At 37.6% G+C, this 21,471-nt stretch overlaps 1 protein-coding gene across 1 annotated transcript in view; it reads right to left on the bottom strand.

The window, feature by feature from the left end:
- Positions 1-12,275: 12,275 nt before the first annotated feature.
- Positions 12,276-21,471, bottom strand: part of LOC111143365 (chloride channel accessory 1) — a 30,353-nt gene continuing 21,157 nt past the window's right edge. The window contains exons 9-14 of the mRNA XM_022497062.1: positions 20,794-20,900; positions 18,603-18,818; positions 17,784-18,045; positions 16,306-16,476; positions 13,834-14,073; positions 12,276-12,769 (exon numbers count right to left, since the gene is read on the bottom strand). Of these exons, the coding sequence (XP_022352770.1) occupies positions 12,387-12,769; positions 13,834-14,073; positions 16,306-16,476; positions 17,784-18,045; positions 18,603-18,818; positions 20,794-20,900 (1,379 nt within the window). The 3' untranslated portion in view covers positions 12,276-12,386. The remainder of the gene's footprint in view (positions 12,770-13,833; positions 14,074-16,305; positions 16,477-17,783; positions 18,046-18,602; positions 18,819-20,793; positions 20,901-21,471) is intronic.

Here is a 21,471-nt window from a genome sequence, read left to right as displayed (position 1 = left end):
GCTATGGTGAGTGCTGTGAAGTGTGTAAACCTGGCGATTCACAGACCTGTACCCCTGGGGATAAAAATATATTATATGTTTATAAAAAATAAAATAAAAAAAAAAGTTCCCAAATGATTAAAGACAATTCCTGAGGAACACTGACTTTTTACAGAGTTATTTATGTCACTTATTGTCAATGAATTTAATCAAAATATGATAGATTTTTTTCCATTAGACCTATTTTTTTAGTTGATGATTTAAATCATTTTAGATGGTGATTTTTTTTTTTTTTGCTTTTTCAAGTAGAGAATTGTTAAAACTGTAAAGTATCTAAAACCATTTTCAAGATTCTGATTCAAAGACTCATTAGGCTTTCTTACCAGCTAGCCCATGGTGATAAGTATTTAGCACAATGCTAGGTCTCCCGATTTAAGAATTCTATCTAAATTTTTTTTGAGAAAGAGAGAGAGAGAAAGAAAGAGAAAGTGCATGAATTGGTGAGGAGGGGCAGAGGAAGAGGGAGAGAGAGTATTTTAAGCAAAGCTGCATCCCTAGCATGGAGCCCCACATGGGGCTTGATCTCTCAATCCTGAGATCATGAGCTAAGCAGAAACCAAGAATCTGATGCTTAACTGACTAAGGCACCTAGGTTCCCCAAGAATTATATCTATTAAGATAACCCTATTTAATAACTGTTTATGGAGTGGCAGGAGGGCTAATCAGGCTAGTTTTAAATGCAGACTTTCGAGGGGATTCATTTGTATACAAAGATAAATGGGATATTGAGAGTTTTTCTAGGTAACAAAATAAGCTTCTGAACTGCAGTAAATGAGCAATTTTGTATCTGCCTTCACCAGTTTTCATGCCTTGTATAATTGGCTATAAAGCCACCAAATGCTCTGTGCCACTTTAGGGAGACATTGTTCAAACCTGTGGAAGGGAAGCCAGTTCTGTTGGATGCATCCTAAATGATACTATTTTTATTATTTGTGTGCCACTGAATCTATGATTTATAGGACACTTCATAGAGAGTAAGAAGTGAAAGATAAAGGAACCATATTGCAATAGACAGACTGAAGAAATAGATACCATTGAGCTTGGTTGAATTATATATGTGACCTGAAATCACACTGACCTGGATTATGCCACCAGTACAGTAATTTTAAGTCATATGGTTTGTGCTATATTGAATCATTTCTCTTTCATTTTCTGAACGCATGGTTGTATGATTTCCAAAGCAACACCTCTCCATTTGATTTATAATGAAACTAGAGTAGCCAAGAGCCCTCTCCATTTGATCCAAATATTTACTGAAAGGCAACTGAATCATTTCTTGCTCAGGAAGTTAAGTCCCTGAGAGAACTTGGAACCAGCCTGACTTCAGATGAAGGATAATGCAGGACTAATAACTCATAAAGTGTAAAATTCAATACAGATTAAGGAACCAATGCATAATTAGTTTTGCTGGGAACTTTTTCAATCCAAATCAGATTCTGAAACTATCTGGGGAATGATTTCCTAAGGTCTGGAATGGAAAACACCCTGGTTGGCAGATGCTTTAGGTTGTGGTATAGGCAGTGCCAGCCAATCTGATATTCCTTGCTATTATTTGTAGGATATATGATAACCTTAATGGTCTGTAATCAATCAGGAATAATGTCATTGAAACTTCCAGATAACTAAAGCCTAATTCATATAGTTTGAAAACTTAGTTTTAACTATTTTCATGCCTATCTTTCTAAAAGAGAATACATTGAGTAGGATGTGTTGAAGATAGTTTAGGTAATATAATTGGACCTGAGTGAGTGCATATGGCAAGAGTCTTTATGAATGTGCTCCAGTAGGCACCAGGATAAGTCTTTATCAAAAGGAACAGATTTTATTGAGGCACACACATATTTTTACAGAGGGAAGTGACATTTTCAGTTCATTTTAGTAAGCAATATCAAATAAATTCATATGGTAATCAGTAATGGGGCAAAGGAGTGGAGAAAACTCATTTCCTTGACATCTTCTCTGAGTGGTTGGGCTTGCCTCTGTGTGGCATCTTCTAGTTAATGTTAGAATTTGTTTAGCTGCAAACTTGAGATCATCATTCTCTAAATCAACCTTTGAAGTCTCCTCTGGAGACCAATACAATATTCTTGGAAATTTGCTTATCTTCGTAGAGGTGTGTAGTGACCCAGGTATCTTTAACATGGCACGGTGGCCCCTGAAGGCACTGCTGAGATGTCCTTATACAGCAGAGTTTTAAATTCTCCATTTTTCTCATTTCTGGTTCTGTTCTGTCTTCCCAGTGCTTATTCTTTGTTGTCATTTTGAATTTCTAAGATCAATCTTCTGGTTTTTTTTCCTCAATGTTTTGGCTTCTGTACTATGTAGATTTTTTTTATGTCTAAAATCTTTGCTCTGATTGTAAGTAATATTTATTATTAAAAATTGGAAAAAATTATAAGGTTTAAAGAAGGAAATTTTAATCACCTTCTATTTTATAAATACATTTGCCCTTTTTTGTTAAACTATTAAGACTATACAATACATTCAATTTTGTAAACATTTAAAAACTGGACATATTATAAGCATTCTACAAAAGATTATTTTGGGTTTTTGATTCTGTTTCATTGATCTATGTGTCTGTTTTTGTGACAGTACCATACTGTCTTGATGGCTACAGCTTTATAATAGAGCTTGAAGTCTAGGATCATGATGCTTCCAGCTTTGCTTTTCTTTTTCAGGATTGCTTTGGCTATTCAGGGTCTTTTGTGGTTCCATACAAATTTCAGGATTATTTGTTCTAGCTCTGTGAAAATTGCTGGTGGTATTTGGAATAAGGATGAAGATGAAGGAAGTAATGAGGTAATTAATATTGCCTTAGTGATTCTTCTGTGCCAGGTCCTGCCCTAACCACTCTATTTGCGTTTGTTCAATTAATCTTCTATCACCAGTCCTGTGATAGGACTTATTATCCCCATTACAGATAAAGAAGCTACAGTACAGAGAAATAAGTAACATGCCCAATATTCCATAACTAGTGAGTGGTTATATACATATATTTAAATTGACATTCATTTTCTTATGTCAAAATATTTTATAAATCCCATTTAAAATGATTGAATACAATTTCACCACATGAATACATCATACTTTACTATTATTGTTAGACATTGAAATTGTTTTTCAGTTTGGGTATCATTCAGATAATGCTGCTATAAATATCTTTATTGGCACTTTTAGTTATTTCCTCATGACAGATACCTGGACATAAACTGATGTGTCAGAGGGTGAAGATATTTGTGACCGTTGACATTGCCAATTGCTTTCTAGAAAGACAGTGCTCAGGTATAATTTATAATTCACAAGATAGTATCTGAGAGTATATACTTCATTGCATTTTATAAATATTAACATTTAAAAAACATCTTGTTAGTTTTAAAAGTAAAAATAGTGTTCCATATATTTTTAATTTAGTAGTATGGATTTTGTTGTTGCTGTTACCAGTCAGTGGGATTGCTCACAGCACATAGAAAATTAGGACTAGAACATACCCTTATTCCCAGTTGTGGAAATTGAATGGAACAATCAATCCTGTACGGTAAGGTAGCAAATTTGATTGACACTCAATTCTAAAGTTAATAGCAGTGTTGAGAACAGTTTCTTGTAATAGTTCTATGAGCCTGCAGAGTTTTCCTCCTATTTCCTGGTTCCTGGATATAGTGTAAGTGTAGATAAGGAAGGGACACAGGACGTTGAATTAAAAATAAAATGTGTTTCCATATGGAGCCTTGGCTACATGATTAAAAAATTAGGTCTATAAGGGGAACATTTAAAAATTATTTTCTGAAAAAAAAAAGCATGAAAAACTGGTTAACATGAGATTTTAGTTATGTCAGATAAAATAGTTCCTTGTACTACTATTCTAGAAACATTACTGATCATCTTGTCTGGGTCAGTTGGTTTAGTTCCACCTGTCTGCAAACAGACCTGACTAATGTAAAGATGGATCTATGAAACGAGAAGGATGATTCAAAATAGCAGGACTGCCTGTGTTCAAAATGCTGACTTTGTCACTATCTGTGTGACCATACTCAATATGTTGGACCACTCTGCCTCTGCGTCCTCATTTGTAAAATGTGGATAATAATATTACCAACCTCATAAACTTTCTGGGAAGACAATGAGATAACAGAGCAGAAGCTCTTAGAACAATACCTGGCACATGGTAAATGTTTGCGCTTCTCATTATTACTACTAAATAACAATAAGTATTCTTGTTATTCTTATTATTCTGTGTATTCTAATTATTACTACTAAGGAAAGTCACTTGCCTCCTCTCTCTTCATCAAGCTAATGCTTTATGCATAACAATAGTATCATTGCCACTATGTTGCTGGAGCCAGTCTGCCAATGAATCAACCTGGAAGTTCTTGGCTATGGGGAAAAGAATGTCTGAAAATATGAGGCTTGTACAGTATTAATCCAGTTCACACAACTAAGTGTCTGTTTCATGAGGGACTAAGGTAAACTGATTAAAGAGGTTGGTGTCCAGATTTCTACCTACTGTGCTTAAATACTACTGAAGTCATTTACCAATTGTTTCAGGCAGTTTACTGAACTCCAAGCCTTAGTTACCCATCTATATAACTAACTTTCTTTCTTTCTTTCTTTCTTTCTTTCTTTCTTTCTTTCTTTCTTTCTGAGAGAGAGTATTAGTAGTGTCGGAGTAGAGGGGCAGAGGAAAAGGGAGAGAGAGAATCTTAAGCATGCCGAGTACAGAGTCCAACACAGAGCTCCATATCACGATCCTGAGATCACGACCTGAGCCAAAATCAAGAGTCAGGTGCCCAACTGACTAAACCACCTATAGCCTTTTAATGTGACATTTCTTCCCTTTAGAGTTCCCTGCTCTGGCTCTTTGATAATTGTATCTGCCCCAGGTCTGGCTTCACAGGCCTGATCTGTGTAGTCACAAATGGCCCTCTACTCAAGAAATGTCCTGTGCTTGGTTTAATGCTTTGCTGTCATTGTCTTGAAATTCTCATTAATTTTGTCTTTGAGCTTGTGTCTTGTAAATGAAGCCATGCATTTAAGTAGAGGAAATACATGTACTATGAGCATGCACCATTCCTCGCAACCCGGTTTGCATAAAGCATTCATGATATCCCGTAAACACAGAATTCTGAGTGGACCCACAATGCACTGGAGTTCAATGAGACTCAAAGTGAGTACCAGGTGAACATGTTATATCTACAATCGAGTAGGTGTCTCCCTGACAGCTCTTAGAGGCTGAGCTTTCAGTTCAACCCAGAACTTTCTTTGAACAAGAAAAAAGACAATGATAATCTAAGAAATACAAACAACAAAGAAATTGTATTGTATTTTTTCTTACTTTTTTACTTCCCTTTGTTAGCCAACTACTTATGTTGAAAATGATGGTATAGAAGGAAAGGGAAAAATAGGGCCACCCATAGTTCCTTCTTCTTACAAGGAAGTTAAAAGTAGAGCACATATAATAAGATGTGAAATTAAAAAAAAAAAACCAAAAACCAAAACTTGAGTTGGTTTTGTGCACTGTTTTCACCATTCTGGCAAGAATGAAATATGCATGCATGTACAAGCTACAAAATACAGATTGTGTGTGCTTCTCATACAAGCTAGGTGTTCTTATATTTACATTTAGGACTCCCATTGTACATAGAAAGATGAATAGAAAAGTCATATAAGCACTTTAAGATTATAATTTATTTTTATTTAGAACAACTTTAAATAACTAAAACACCAGGACAAGCTGAGAAAGACTATGAAAGCAAGGAAAAAGCTTTGCATTTTGGTGGCTTTAATAACATTAGTTACTGCTGCTTGAACAAGGAGTCCTGCATTTTCATTTTGCGATAGGTTCCCATAATTATGTAACTGGCCCTTTCTATGGGGTAAGGAGTCCAGAGGGCTAAGGAATTGTACCCTTCAAGTGGATGACCCTCTTCCCCACTTTTAGAACACACCACTCATGCCTGAAACTGGAAATTCCCTGATTAGTTAATGATCCTCCTTCCATGATCTATATGGCCCAGAACTGATTTGGGTACCAGGGACAGTTCTCCCTAGAGCAGATTGTGTCAGAAGTATGTGCATTTCCAGGCTAGAGAAATGGGCAAAGGGCTGCTGTTGATATTGTACATGGGCTTGAAGGGGCCACACCCATGAACATGAGGTCCCTCAGGGTGAGGACTCGAGGTGGGAAGAGTAGGAAAAAAAGGGTGCTCCATGGCCCATCTCTTTCTGACCTGCCGTATTCCAGCATGACATTGGCGGGGGGGGGGGTCCCAAGGATTTTATTTTATTTATTTTTGTTTTTTCAAACCCCAACATGTGGCTTGAACTCATGATTACGCGATCAAGACCTAAGCTGACATCAAGAGTTGAACGCTTAACTGACTGAGCCACCCAAGTGACCCATAGAGGAGTCCAAGAATTTTAAATTTGAATCTGGCTTTCCAAGTCATAATGAAGGTATATTTGTGAAGATAGGAGGTTAAAAAAACCATTTTTAATAGTTTGTTAGTCTGATTTATAATGTTTGCCTATTTAGACATATTTTAGGTGGGTCCCTTATTTGTACTTTTGCCCCCAGGCCTCTCAAATAATAGGGTAAGGCCAGGTTGTGAGTATGGAAAGCACTTAGTGCCTAGCACTTGGTAAAATCCAGTAAATGATGGCTGTTATCAGTATCAGGTAACAGAGCAAATGATGATGGTGATAATGTAATACCTTTCTCTTTTTGTGCTCAAAGCCCTGAAACCCTGCTCACAACTCCCTCCACCAACACCTCTTCCTCACCCCCAAGTCAGTGGGATAGTCATGGTGATGGTAGTATTCTGCTTTCCAACTCCCAGATACTGAATAAGGCTTCCTCTAAGTAGACTGGTTGTCTGGTTTCTTGAAGTATTGCTCTGGGTCTCACAGCTAAACCCTATGAGTAGGCTTAGCTACAGTTCTGTTCCTGCTGGACTCATGCATGAGCTTGCTCTGCCCTCTACAGTATGCATTGTGCTATCCATTCTGCAGCTCATCACATATGTTTTGTTGCTGTTGTTGTTGTTTTTCTAATGGATTTGGGGTTACTTCTGATATTTAGGAAAAGATTTATCTCTACTAACAATTAAATAGGCTAAGAAGAACAATTTAACATGTTTCCCTTTTCACACTGGGTGCCCAGAACTGGGTTAAATAGATTTTTCTCAATTACAATAACTATGCACTGCTTAGGCTTCCTAATTCAATGAATTTCCTGCCCTCATTATTTAGTTCTTTTTTTTTTTTTAAGATTTTATTTATTTATTTGACAGAGATTACAAGTAGGCAGAGAGGCAGGCAGAGAGAGAGGAGGAAGCAGGCTCCCCGCCGAGCAAAGAGCCCGATGCGGGGCTCGATCCCACGACCCTGGAATCATGACCTGAGCTGAAGGCAGAGGCTTTAACCCACTGAGCCACCCAGGCGCCCCTCATTATTTAGTTCTTATCAGGTTTGTCATCTTTGACAATTTTGGTGAAATTTTACTGTAAGCTTTCTTGAACATTGTCTCACTGATTTGTCTTCTGTTTTAATGAACATGGTTAGACAGCACGTTCTTTGGAAAGATTTTGATATTTCCTTAAAAGTCTGAAACCATGTAGGATTATCTGGGAGCATGTAGAATTCATTGGGTTCACATGCAGGTAGCTAAAGTATAATTTTAAAAACATGGTGTTTATATTTTCTTTCTCATTCTTTTGCTGATCTTGCTCACCGGATTATCATTGAGTGAATGAAAAGAACTTGATTCCAGAGTCACTCCAGCTTCCATCTGGCAGTAGATTTTGACCAACTGGAAAGATGTAGTAATATTTGGAGAAATGGAAGTTTGTTTAGGATCATTTTGTTTCTTTTCCTTCTCTTAGTTTTTAGCCAGACATTATGACATTAAATATCACTTCCTTTGGCAGACATCACATGTGGACTGGCTACCAAACTATAGGTTCTTAAAATAGATGCTTCCCCCAAAACAGCACCTACATATTGTGCGTTGTTACTTGCCTGCTTGCTTGTTTATTGCCAGCTGGCTATAAACTCCTTGAGAGCAGAAACCATTACCTGATTTGTTCACTCATTGTATCTTTGGCATCTAACACAGTACTTGGGACACTGTAGATACTTAAAAACTTTTTTTGTTGAATGGATAAATGAATGCCTCTAGCACACAGACAATATGCTTAATGCAAAGCTAGGGACTTTCAGGGCAGGTATGGTAACAAGATAAGTAGAAGTAGATGAAGGAATGGAAGGGGTTGTCAAGGGGATACTTGAAGTGACACACCATATCAGGGTGTACAGAAAAAAAGAGAATGGGCTAGGTAATAGAGACTATCGAGTAATGAGAGGTCATCATAAAATTGCAAAGCCAGTTTAGTGGGTTAGGAAGTGAACAACTCAGAGATTAAGACGTTGTGCTCAGAATAGGTTTTTAGATTTTAAGATTTCATAGGTGAGGTTGTTCTATGCCATTATTAGTTCTGGATTGGGCCTTAGAAGTATTAGGAGATCAAGTCCTTCATCCTGTTCCCTGCTAAGTGGGGATCCTGCTTCTCCCTCTCCCTCTCTTCCCCTGATCCCCAGCTCATGTGCATGCTCTCTCTCTCTCTCAAATAAATAAAAATCTTTTTAAAAAAGATGTATTAGATCAAACCAGGTGGAATTGTCAATATTCTCTCATTTTTTCCCTCTCATTTTTTTACTTAGAAAAAGGCACTTTTGGGGCACCTGGGTGGCTCAATCATTAAGCATCTGCCTTCGGCTCAGGTCATGATCCTGGGGTCCTGGGATGGAGCCCCTCATTGGGCTCCCTGCTCAGCAGGAAGCCTGCTGCTCCCTCTCATATACCTCTCTTGCTGTCTCTCTCTGTGAAATAAATAGATAAAATCTTTAAAAAAAATATATATATATATTAATATATATAAAATATATATAAAAATATATATAAATATATATATATATTAATAAATATATATATAAAATATAAATATATATATAAAACATATATATATATGGGACACCTGGGTGGCTCAGTTGGTTAAGCATCTGCCTTCAGTTTAGGTCATGATCCCGGAGTCCTGGGATGGAGTCCTGCATCTATCTCCTTGCTTGGCAGGGAGCTTGCAGCTCCCTCTGCTTGTGCTCTGTCTCTGTCTCTCTCTCTCTCAAATAAATCTTAAAAAAAAAAAAAAAAGTGTGTGTGTGTGTGTGTGTGTGTGTGTGTGTGTGTAGGCATGATTCAATCCAATAGTTTGCTAAAGTTTAGTGGAGATGGGGTGAAGATCAAAGAATTTTGAGGCTAAGATATTGATGGATTCATTCATATAGATTCTGATACTAGGCAGTATGATTTTAGGAGGCAAGGGGGAAACATTGTTACCCAGGTGCCTGTCTTAGGTGAGATTGGTAGATGACAGTGAAGAAAACAGATGGATAATGACATAGATCAGTGATAGATTAGGATGAAGACTTTCTCCAAAAACCCATGAAAAAACAAACATGAGACCATAGGAGTAATGGACTAGTTTGGAAGTTGCAAAGGGGAGCTTAGAGAATACTGCTCCCCACCCAGCCCTGGTACTTGTGTATTGGGAGGAGTAGTATCTTCTAGAGGAAAGGGAGTCTTCCAGTAAGGGTTCAGGTTCAGTTAAGTAACAAAGGCAGAGAGAAGATTCACAGAGGAAGCAGAGTAAAACTCTGGTTCAGATGAAAAAGCCTACATAGGACACAGGCCTTTATTTGAAAGTCCTAAGTTACTAATGTCTTAGATATACTCACCAGATTAACCCACTCACTTAAGTGGCTTAGGAGAAACTAAAAAAAAAAAAACAAACAAACTAAAGTGGTTGTGGGGTAGTAATGGCATAAGGCAAAATTTTGGGGGTTTTGTTGTTGTTGTTGTTGTTGTTGTTGTTGTTTTACCACATATGACTCCAGATTCATTTTGTAACAAGCTTCCCTACATCCCAGAGGAAATAAAAATGTTTTTCTTTGCCATTCTCTGCTTTCTTATTTACACGCTGACATTTATCTTTTCTCTGAACTAACACTATACATCCCTGTGCAGTTCCTGGCCTTATCCCATGGTACATTCCACTGAGTTTGCCCAAATGGGACATTAAAATCTCAATGAGTGATTTAGACATTTTCCAAGTGAAATCCATAGCAGCCAAGTTCTATGGGGCTGAGTTGGAGATGTCAGGTCCATTTTTCCACATGGCTCAAGTGAGTGGCCCTCTGGTCATATGTGTGCCTCAGTTTGGTTTTGTAACTTTCAGAAGAAGACTTTGATTTGAACTTCTGTCCATTTGGTTGGCTGAGTACCTGGATGTGTCCTTAATAAGCAATGCTGAATTTTAGAACATCAGTGTTTTCCTGGCCTCAGAACTCTCTGCTGTTCAATTATTATAACAAACTTGCTATAATGAAAGTTTGACTTAGAAAATGTTCTCAGGCAATCCGTTACTCCAAAATTTATCTTTGGAGCAAACTCAAGAGCTTGATTCCCTCCTGTATAATTGTCTTTCCTATATAATGCTGGGATGTCACTCCACTGTATCATCACAGTGACCTGGGATTACAGAGAGGAATGCTGTGATCTGCACTCTGTTAAACTTGCTATTGTGATTATGATATAAATTCCACTGAGGCTGCAGCCCTTAATATCACAGTTCCCTAATTTATTAAGAATCTAGGGTAAAACTTCACCTGGCTCCTCCTGAGCCTCTGATATGTTTTTCACTGTAGACTCTGTTAATTTTGTTACTCTGTATATGTCCTTTGTTCTGCCTACTTGGAAGCTCAAAATGAAATGTGCAACTAGGCTGTAGCAATTGTACAGAACATTATATTAGGCATTGGATGTACTGAACCTTCCTTTTATTTTTAGTATATACTTATTTCACTTCATTTTTAATTTTTCTTAGTTTTTTATTGTGTTTATTGAATGTATCTCTAAGGTATCTGAAATCCTATTTTGAAATAAGGAAGATCTACATAGAAATAAATTTGGGGCCTATGTAGAAAAATCTCCTATTGAAAATAGTTTATTTTCAATCAGAGAGCCACCCACATCTTGAACTCATTATGCTAATGAACTGAGAACTTGAAACGTCTTTTGCAGGAATACTTCTGGGAGGCCCTGCAGTTTGTGATCAGTCTCTATGGGGACTGTCATACTGCTAAGTTTATTTGGCTCCTTTTTTCCTTTTCTTCTCCTTCCCTTTTAATCTGTCACATATCTCCAACCTTTATTCAGTTCTTTACATGGTCCTCAAAGTACCTCTTCTGAAGCATAGCTCTGATTATACCTGTCTCTTAATTAAAAAAAAAAAAATCAGATATTCTCAGATGTTCTTTATTACCTAGAGGAAAAAAGCCAACTCTTACTCTTTTTTTTTTTTTTTTTTTTTTTTTGTACTCAGGACCTAGCAGGGGCCTGGAATATAATAGGCAGCTGAGGAACATTTGTTGAATGAACTGAATTGTATTACATAAGATAATGCATATGGGGCATTGGTAGAGCATTTAGCACAAAGTACACACACAAAAAACATTTATTTCTTAGTCACTTCTACTTCACATCTGGCTTGAACCTACATTTCCTACCTCATCTCCCACCACGGTGGCTTTAAGCATCACTGACTTGTAATTTCATGGACATAACATACATTTCTATGCCTAAGGAGACGTCATCATCCTACTGTTTCTTTCTGCCATGCAATCTCTTCCTGAAATGTGTAATCCTTGCAAATTTAGAGAAGAGAATCCATTTTCCTGGTAATGTCGATACAAATAGCAAACTGTGCCTTTTATATTTAGATAGTTGGACCTAGTTGGGCATCTGGCACCTTTCACATGCAATTACATGTTCTTTTTTAATTGGCAAAGCTCCTTAAAATGAATTAAACATGCTTTCATTTATTGATGCAAGCACCTCTTCTTTAAAAATCATTAATAGGGGCACCTGGGTGGCTCAGTGGGTTAAAACCTCTGCCTTTGGCTCAGGTCATGGTCCCAGGGTCCTGAGATTGAGCCCCATAATTGGGGGGGGCTCTCTGCTCAGCAGGGAGCCTGCTTCCTCTTCTCTATCTGCCTGTCTCTCTGCCTACTTGTGATCTCTGTCTGTCAAATAAATAAATAAAATCTTTTAAAAAAATCATTAATAAATGCCTGTGTGATGATTAAACTTCTGGATTTAAATGATAGTCTTTATACATATGTAGCCAGTTGTTTAGCATTTGATTTTATTATATCACCCTCTACAGGAAAGTTTAAAATACATTTCGGAGAATTTTATAATCAAAAGAAGGGTGGATGATTTATTCATCTCATGAAACTCAGCCCAAGGCTACTGACAGCTGCAATTCCCCTAGCCACTTCCACATTATTTTTAAAATGTGAAGGCCAGGAATGGTGCTATTGACATTGATATCAGGACAAGGAGGAGTAGGTATCTCTGGAGGAGTCGGTGGAGGAATAAACAAAGACACTCCCACAATATTAGAGATTTCTGACTTGAGATTGGACTTATCAACAGCCTGAACTGCAATGAAGAGATCCGTGCCATTTTCAAAAGGGATGTTTTCCGGTGTAAACACGAAGACTTCCTTAGAGTTGGCCTCCTTCGGGATAAGATCAGATGTGTTCACTTGAAGTGATTCAGTGAAATTGTCTCTGAGATCAAGAATACTTGCACTTATTCTAATGATATACTTGAGAGCTAAAAAGAAAAAAAATCATGACTTGTAATTCTCAAGTGTTAAAGAAGTTTTAAGTCTATAAGAAACTATATTACCATTCCATAAAGTTCCAGTGAATAAATGTAATTGATGGTCCATATTTATAAGCATTAGTATTCTTTTTACATTCTTGTTTGTGTATCTCAACAGAGTGATAAATGTAAAACTGGATCAAGGGGTGCCTGGGTGGCTCAGTTGGTTAAGCATCTTTACCTGATTTTGGCTCAGGTCATGATCCAGGGTGGTGAGATCAAGCCCTGAAGAGCTTCCTGCTGGGCATGGAGCCTACTTAAGATTCTCCCTCTCCCTCTGTCCCTACTCCTTCACCTGTCTCCACCCTTCCCCATCACGTGCATGCACGTGCTCTCTCTATAAATAAATAAATAAATAAATAAATAAAACTGGGCAGGCATGAGCTAAAGCCTTGATCAGTATTTCTATATATGCATCTGGCTGTGAGAGGAAGTCTGTAAACTATTGCTTATTGCTTATCATTTATAGAGGAGTTTTGGGTACCAGTGCCTCTCGAACTTTCATGTACATAAAAAATACCCAGGGACCTTAAATGACAGATTCTGGTTTTATAGGTCTCGTTGGGGACTGGAGTTCTACATTTCTAACAAGCATTTCTATGATGCCCATGCTGCCATCTGAAGACTATACTTCAAGACAAAAATCTGGTAGGACCTGAGTTTTCTCCCAAAGGTCAGTTCTGCTCCATAGAGATCTATGCTGTATTCCCAAGCCTTTCCAGAATGATTGCTAAGAATGGGGTTTATTAAAAGACAGTTTGGCAAGATTTCAAAAAAATCTAAAGATTGCCTGTTATTGGTTGAAACCTCTTAAAAGATAAATGTGGGCCAGCTTTTCAGGTTCTAAACCTCTCCTATCTAAAAATCCTAACCCTTCATTTCGTAGGACATTCACAATCCCTCTTGCCTCCTGTCTTCCCCATGCATCATAACATGTCTGCCTGCCTCACCTCCTTCTGTACCCCTGTTGGCTGGAAAACTCCTTTACGTGGTTCATACCACATTCAGCTTACCTCTTCCATGATCATAATCATCCCCAGGAGCTGTCCAAGTCAAATTAATAAATTTGTTTCCATGGATTTTTGCCTTAAGATCAGTGATTTGACAAGGTGGGAAGCGGTCAGGTATGGGAGCCTGTGGGACACCAGAGGCCACAAATGAACCTCCTGAGGTTGTTCTGCTGAAACACACTTGGTTGCCTTCAAGATCGTTCTTACTAATTTCAGGTCTCGGTGGATTCCATTTTATTTCACCTGCAACACATTACATTACATTACATTACATTACAAGCAATTATATGACTATACTTCCCTTTGTTTTGTTGTCAGATTGCCCTCTTCCTACTCTCGCCTTTGCCTTCTTTCCTTCCACACACAAAATTAATTTTAACTATTTGGTGTAAAGATCCCAAATCAGGTTGCATCAGAGGGAAAAAAGCAAAGAGAGAATCACAGTTTATTTTATCTTACAGATATTTTCTGGAATAACAATTCTCGTAATTTATTTTCATGACATTTGTCATGGAGTTGTTTCTCTTCTCATCTTTTTGCCCATCCTGATTTTACTCTTCCTAGATCAGTTTAAATCCTACCTCTATTTTAAGCCTTCTTAGACTGCCTCAAGAAATCTCTTTCACCTAGTTAATGTGGTTGGTTTTATTATTTTTCATGTTTATTTGGTAATTAATCATTTGGACCATCAAGAATTGCCCTGATTATTTCTTCCATGCATTTCCTCCCCTCTTTCTCTATGTTTGTGTTTTATCATTCTTATTAGATGGCAGCTTCTCATAAACTATTTTATGTTAGAGGTTCTGAAATTTTATGCTTTTGGAAGACTTCTGATTTTCCATTGAATGCCTAGGAAATTAGTGCTTGTAGCAATTTCAATATTCTTCACATTCTTGCTGTAAGGTTGTATAAAAATAATCCTGGAACTCAAAGAATACCCTGACCTGCTCAATCAGTAGGGTTCTCCAATTCTCATTTCAATAAAAATATTCCATAATACCCTAACATGGCATTACACAGAATTTACTCTTTCCTAAAACCTACTTCTTTAACCCTTAAAATTTTTGTCTGTAAAGACAGATTGATCTTCATACCCATCCATCTGGTCTTGGGCAAAGATAAAGTAGATACTGTAGCAGGTTCAGAGTTAGTATTCAATTCACCAATAGAGAGCATCTCTCTTGGTATTCATCAAGGGATAGAGGAGAAAAATACGGCTTTCCAATGCCAAGCCAAGTCCTATCACAGGCCAATAACTTCTCTAGCCTCTGTTTCTCTGTCTGTAAACTGGCATAATTAGAAGAATGTAATGTCCTAATGTGAGCAAAACACTGAGCATGAGGCTAGATATAGCCATTAAACCAAGAAGCTCCTGCGTTTTCCCCCTAACTTGGAAAGAAGAACAAATGAAAATAAACTAAGTTGAAATATGTGAAAGAGCTTTGGAAGCAATGTCTTTAAAGCATTGTTTTTTCTTGTGCTCACCTTTGCATGAAACACCACATGTCCTAAAATCCTCCTTTTACTGAGCACACACTCAAGTAAACAGGACAATGGGAAGCTTCTTGGAGGAGCTATTCTTACAATACACCAGGTGCTAAGTAAAAGAGATTGATGGAAAACAAGTCCTGGAACCCATCAGTACTAGTCTTGGTCCCAATTCTAGCTCTAATCTAGGGCAAGTGTTTATGACCAAGAGTGTATAGGACTGTCTGTTTCTTGGAGCACAATTTCCCCACCTGCTTACATGTGGGCTCAGTGTACTGGCTGATATTAAGTTCATCTACTATTCTCCCAGGTCTGAGCAAGAGAAAGGAGACAGTGGGGCTTGTGATATTGATGCATATAATAAGCCATAAATTCCCTTATTCTATAGAAATGCCACTATCAGTGGAAAGAGCTTTATTATAGAATGTTTTAAAATTTATTAAAAATAATAGTAAATATTTATTTAACACTTTTATTTACCAGCAACAGCTCATTAGATGTATTTCCTTGTTCATTCCTCATAACTACCTTACGAGGTAGTTACCATTGTTATTCCCATTTTATAACTGAGAAAAGTGAAGCACAAAGAGATTATCTAAAATACTTTGGTAGAGGGCTGGAATGTGAACCCAGGCAGTAGAAAGCTGCTTTCAATCTACTGACTTTCATCTGAGGGTTATTTTGCCTCTAGAGGACAGTGGGTGATGTTTGGAGACATTTTTGATTGCCATGACTGTGGGGGATGCTTCTGATAGCTAGTGAGTAGAGGACAGGAATGCTAGTAAATGTCCTACAATGCACAGGACAGCCCCCACAACAAAGAATTATGTGGCCCAAAATGTCACAAATGTAGTGTTGGCCCAAAATACAGTGTTCAGACTGAAAAGCCCTGATATCAAATCACACCATTCTCCCCACAGGCTTATTGGTTTTCTCTTGATCCCAAGCCTTTTACTCAAGCCAGGTGTGTTATTACAGATTACTTACCATTCTCAACCCAGCCAGGCATGTGCATGGCTCCATTCTGCTGGGGTCTCACCCTCTGTCCAGCTGCATTTATTCCTCCCAGAGCCCTCACTTTCACACTGTATCTACCATTTGTATCATAAGCTGTAAAATACCTCGAATAGATACCATCGTCCTTAGTAGCATCGGCACCTTGACAGGAAAATGAAGAAATTGATGAATATCTGAAAGGCGGATGCGCATTTGTATATTTCCAACTCATATGTGGATTAAAAATTTTCGAAGCAAAGATAACCTTGCACTATCTCCAAGAGAGTTTAGGATTTGATTACATTAAAGATGAAATCTACTTTTTCTCTTAGGCACACGTGCACATGCGTGTATATGTCTCTGTGTATGTTTAGCTTCGTATGTGTATATTTTATCTTCCTGAATTGTTGTCTTTCTTTCTGAAATCAGAGGTCATGCCATGTGTCTGCTACATCCAACATAGCTCAAGGTAACTATTCATTAAGTATCTGTCGAGCTGCGTTGAATTGTTGCTCATTACTATGAAGAAAAAAAAGTTATATGATTATCTTTTTTTTTTTTAAACTTATGACTTCTCGGGGTGCCTGGGTAGCTCGGTGGGTTAAAGCCTCTGCCTTCGGCTCGGGTCGTGATCCCAGGGTCCTGGGATCGAGCCCCGCGTCGGGCTCTCTGCTCCGCAGGGAGCCTGCTTCCTCCTCTCTCTCTCTCTGCCTGCATCTCTGCCTACTTGTGATCTCTGTCTGTCAAATGAATAAATAAAATCTTAAAAAAACAAACAAACAAAAAAAAAAACTTATGATTTCTCACCAGGGTAGATTTGGGTAGGAAATCCATTTACAGAATTTGTTCTAATAAGGTTACTTGCATCAGAGTAAGCAGTCATGTCTACATTTCTATAAAGAAATGTAGAATTCTCTTTCTCTCACTCCCTGTTAGATTTCTTTAAAAAATAATGGGCAGGATTTTCATTTTGGGGGCAAACTAATGCAGAGTCTGCATACATATAGCAGGCACAGTTATATGTGCCATATAACTGCACTTGAATTTATCTCTGCTGCTTCCTAAATGTGAAAGCCTCAGTTTCTTCATCTGTAATGTAGGGTTAATAATATCTCAAAAGTGTGGTAAACATAAAAATGAAGATAACATAACATAAAATAGCTATTAATTTTCCTCCTTCCCTTTTGGGGAGTGTGGAATACTCTCTGACAACTCCCTAGAGTATCTAAGTGTATCAAACTTGAGCCACTAATGTGTTTGGTCTTTGCAGAAGCTAAAGGTAAGCCCTTCTTCATGCTGTCCAACATTTTAAAATATAGGAATTGTGGGGAAGCAGAGAACTCTCCCAACCAGACCCCCAGTGGCGGACTCCCTGATTCTAACTGTCCTCACCAGATCATGCCCTCCTTCTGTTCCTTGATTGCTTTTTGGAAAAGAAAGATGTGTTTTCCAATCTTTGGAATGGTTACCTGCTCCATTGTCCAGTAATTCAAGGTTAACTGTTTTACCATTCACCGATTCTATTATAGCTGTGACAGTGGCCCTGAGGATTGGCGAGGATCCTTGATGAATCTTTGCATAAACGGCCATAGGGCTAGGAAATTTGCTTTGGTCTTTGCTCATTTTAGAGCTCACTGTAATTGGAGGCAGAGTAGCACTTGAAGCACGGGAGGTTACAGTCAGAGTCAGGGTTTGTGAGCTTGCTTTCAGACTGTAACTCCAAGTACCAACCTGACCAAAACAAATGGAGACATTTCCAATTAATAACTGTAAATGACACAGACCTGACTTTAATGCTACCTACAGGAAGAGCTTATCTGGTATAAGCATGTTACAAAAGCATATTTAAGAAGATCTCTGATATTCTATCAACCAAGGGAAATTCTGGTACATTTGGATTAACTACATGGTTCTTACTGTCAAGAAAATCCTAGTTGGGGAAAATGAGGTCAGAAAGCTGTATGCTTATTTCCTTGGTTTCTAAAAAGCAGTATCAAATCAATGGGTTCCTGAGGTGATATTTTTCATGATCCCGAAGTTTCAAGGACCATTTTGCATGTTGACTTCTATGTAATTTGAAACTTCTCCCTTTAGTACCTGTAGAAAATATCATCAATTTCCTTTCCCTTGATTTGCTGTCATATTAATGAGATAGAGAATTTTCCTTGTTCTCTCTTTCATTCAATACTAACTCTCCTTTTAGCAACCACCCACATTGAGAAAGCTATTTTGTAAAAACTTCAATTTATCTTATCAAATTGTGGGAAGGATAAAACCTCAGTCCATACCTTCGCAGTGCCTGGGATTTGGAGGTAGGCCATTCTAGTGTTTGTGTCCACTACCAAGCCATCTTGTTTCTTTCCACTAGGATCACTGAGAAGGATTTGGGGAGGGTTTGTTGTCCAAGTGATGAGAAATAACGTGTCCTTTCCCACAGTGCTGTCCACAAGCACTGTGCCATTCATCCACTCATTGTTCTGGAGGGTTAAGCCTCTACTCTCAAGCTGTTAAGAAAGAAAAACAACTCTTTACATTCTGGAGAATATAGCCCCCATCGCACAGTCTCTTCCATCCTGCCTCCAATTCCCAGTTGTCCCATTAAAAGCCTTCAGTGATGCCTGAGTCCTTGGCTTAGTACTTAGGTCTTAATCATTATCCAGTTCTAAATTACCTTTCTTCCAGCCTTAGCTTCCACAATGTTTATTCCTACACCCAAACTAGACCACTTCCCAAATGACACTCATGAATCCCTGACTCTGACTTTATCATACTCTCTGCTTTTCCTGGAAGTCTATACATTCAACTCCATTTATCTAAGCCTTACCAACCCTTCAAAACTCGGTTCAAATGGCACTTTCTCTCTGAAATTTTCTCTAAAGTCCATCTCACTTACTGACTGAGAATTATCTCTCCCTCCTGTGAGTTCTCACAGAATCTTGATTCTGTCACTCCTTTGATATTCTCCCAGTGTTTTCCTTTATACCTACTTGTGTTTATATCTCATCCTGTTTACTAGACTATAAACTTAACTCTTTAGGGGCCTGACTGGGACTTTTTGCAAATAACCAATGCTAAATCAAGTAGTCCCTGTGAAGATAAATGAAAATAAGTCAAGGGCCAAGGCTGATTTGTTGTTTGGAGAAGAATGAAGAAGTGGTTAGAACAGAGACTGAGGTGGGGAAGGGTTAATAGGACTTTTACAGAGAATGTGACCTTGAGGACTGTCTCCTATCTCTTGTCCTTAAACTGATATCTAAGAGAAGATAGGGTGGCTGGGTCATAGAGTCAGATTTCTAATTTCATAGGTAGATTTGATCTTGGATGTGGAAAAAGTAAAGGGCTCTTATACACATATACTGAAGGGCTTCTAAATCTGATTCTTAAGGCAGATGGGTAAATGAGTTCTGCTCATTTCTCTATCTCTCTCACTGTTAGGCTTCTTAAATACAAAAGTAATGGGCAGAAACTGCCTGACCGTGAACTTGTCCTTTCATCGGTTTAATCACTTTTTTCAGACACATTCCTCCAATTTCCAGATTGGACTCTTGAGTTCAGTTTTCTAAATCTGAGCTAGGATAACACAAATGAGTATAATTGCTATCTTCTTTGAGTGAATAAATGCTACCCTGGTACATCAGAAAACCTGTTGTTTCAAAATCTGTCAATTTTTGGCTTTAACATGACATTGTTTTTTTACTTTCATCCAAACTCTCACAATAAAATTATCACAATAAAAATAATAATTCACATAGATGTGAGTTCTGATTATTTACTCTCTAGCTTAAAAATTCATATGAGTAGCTTTTGAAACTCAAGAAGAACATTTAAAATATATTTGTCCTTTTCTTAATGAATAGTCCCAAAATTTTTGAAAGAAAATTTGGTTTTCTTGACATTTTAGAACCAGAAGGGCCCATGGTTCTGGTTCATATCTGGCTGAGAAACTGAGGCCCAGAAAGGGGAAGTTCTTAACCTACAGTTCGAGAGTTAATGGCAGGCCCAGGACCAGAATCCAGGTGTCTTGACTGACATCATGGGCTTTTCACAGAGCAAAACACTTTTCACACATAAGGAAATCCTGGCAAATATCAAAGATTTGAGGTAATGGAAAAATAGAGCACATAATCCACGAATACTGACTTGTACCAGAAAATTTGTGTTAAGTTGATCTGCTGTGAAGAAAATTTTGAGCCAATTATATTGCTATGGGTGCTTGCTAACAGATGTTAAAAAAAAGAATTTTTGGACCCATTATATTGTATGTTGCTGGTTTCTGTGGAGAAGTCAATATTGTTTCCAAACAAGTAAACACTAATTGCTTTGCTTTAAAAAAGTAGTGTTACATTTTAGGAATAATGTCCAATATCAGGGTAAAATGTCTCTTTTTAGTTTTAACTTACTACTAGACGAATGTAGCACTTAAAAATTTTAACCATTAAACTCTCCATTTTGGTTATAATTATTTAGAAACATTCTGACCTGGATAGCACGCTGGGAGGCAGCTCCATTTCCAGATGAAAGGGCCCCAAAAGCATCAATGAGGCCATTGTTCTGAGCCTGATCTGAAGCATATGTCTGTAAACCTCCTAAAACACAATTATATTATCAGAAGTTGTTTTCTAGAAAGCAAGTATGTGCACCATTTTAGCTACTGTTAAGATAGCAGAATACATGACATAAATATTCTATTGCAGTTTTAAAATATTAATCAATCACCATCAACCAGGCATCCAGATTAATTCAGAAGTCGATACTAAATTTTTAATCCTACTAAATAATAGCTTCGGCAACATCTCAGTTGCCCAGCTAGGTCAATTATCTGCAAAGCAGCCATGAATCTCTGATAGGTCAAAACTAGTAACATAAAATTTCATGTTTTAAAGGTCATATGCTTCATATAAGAGAATTCATTAAGCCTTATTCCAAGCCTATTGGTTTATTCTTATTTTAGACATAATCTTAACAAGCTTGACTTTTGGGTTTTCTCCTAAATCATAAAACATATATATGTTAACAACAGCAAGAAATAACAGCTGCAAGGGACAGTTATAGAAAAGTATAATATATAGTAAAAAATAGATTATACACCAGGTCTCCCAGTCTTGGGCTATTTAGAGTACGTATAACTAAGACAGTTGATGTGAAAACACTTTTAAA

This window comes from Enhydra lutris, unplaced genomic scaffold, assembly GCF_002288905.1.
Source record: "Enhydra lutris kenyoni isolate GAN:26980312 unplaced genomic scaffold, ASM228890v2 scaffoldscaffold9, whole genome shotgun sequence".
NCBI lineage: Eukaryota > Metazoa > Chordata > Mammalia > Carnivora > Mustelidae > Enhydra > Enhydra lutris.
The sequence above is the reverse complement of the archived record's forward strand: the minus strand, read 5'-3'. Positions and strand labels throughout refer to the sequence as shown.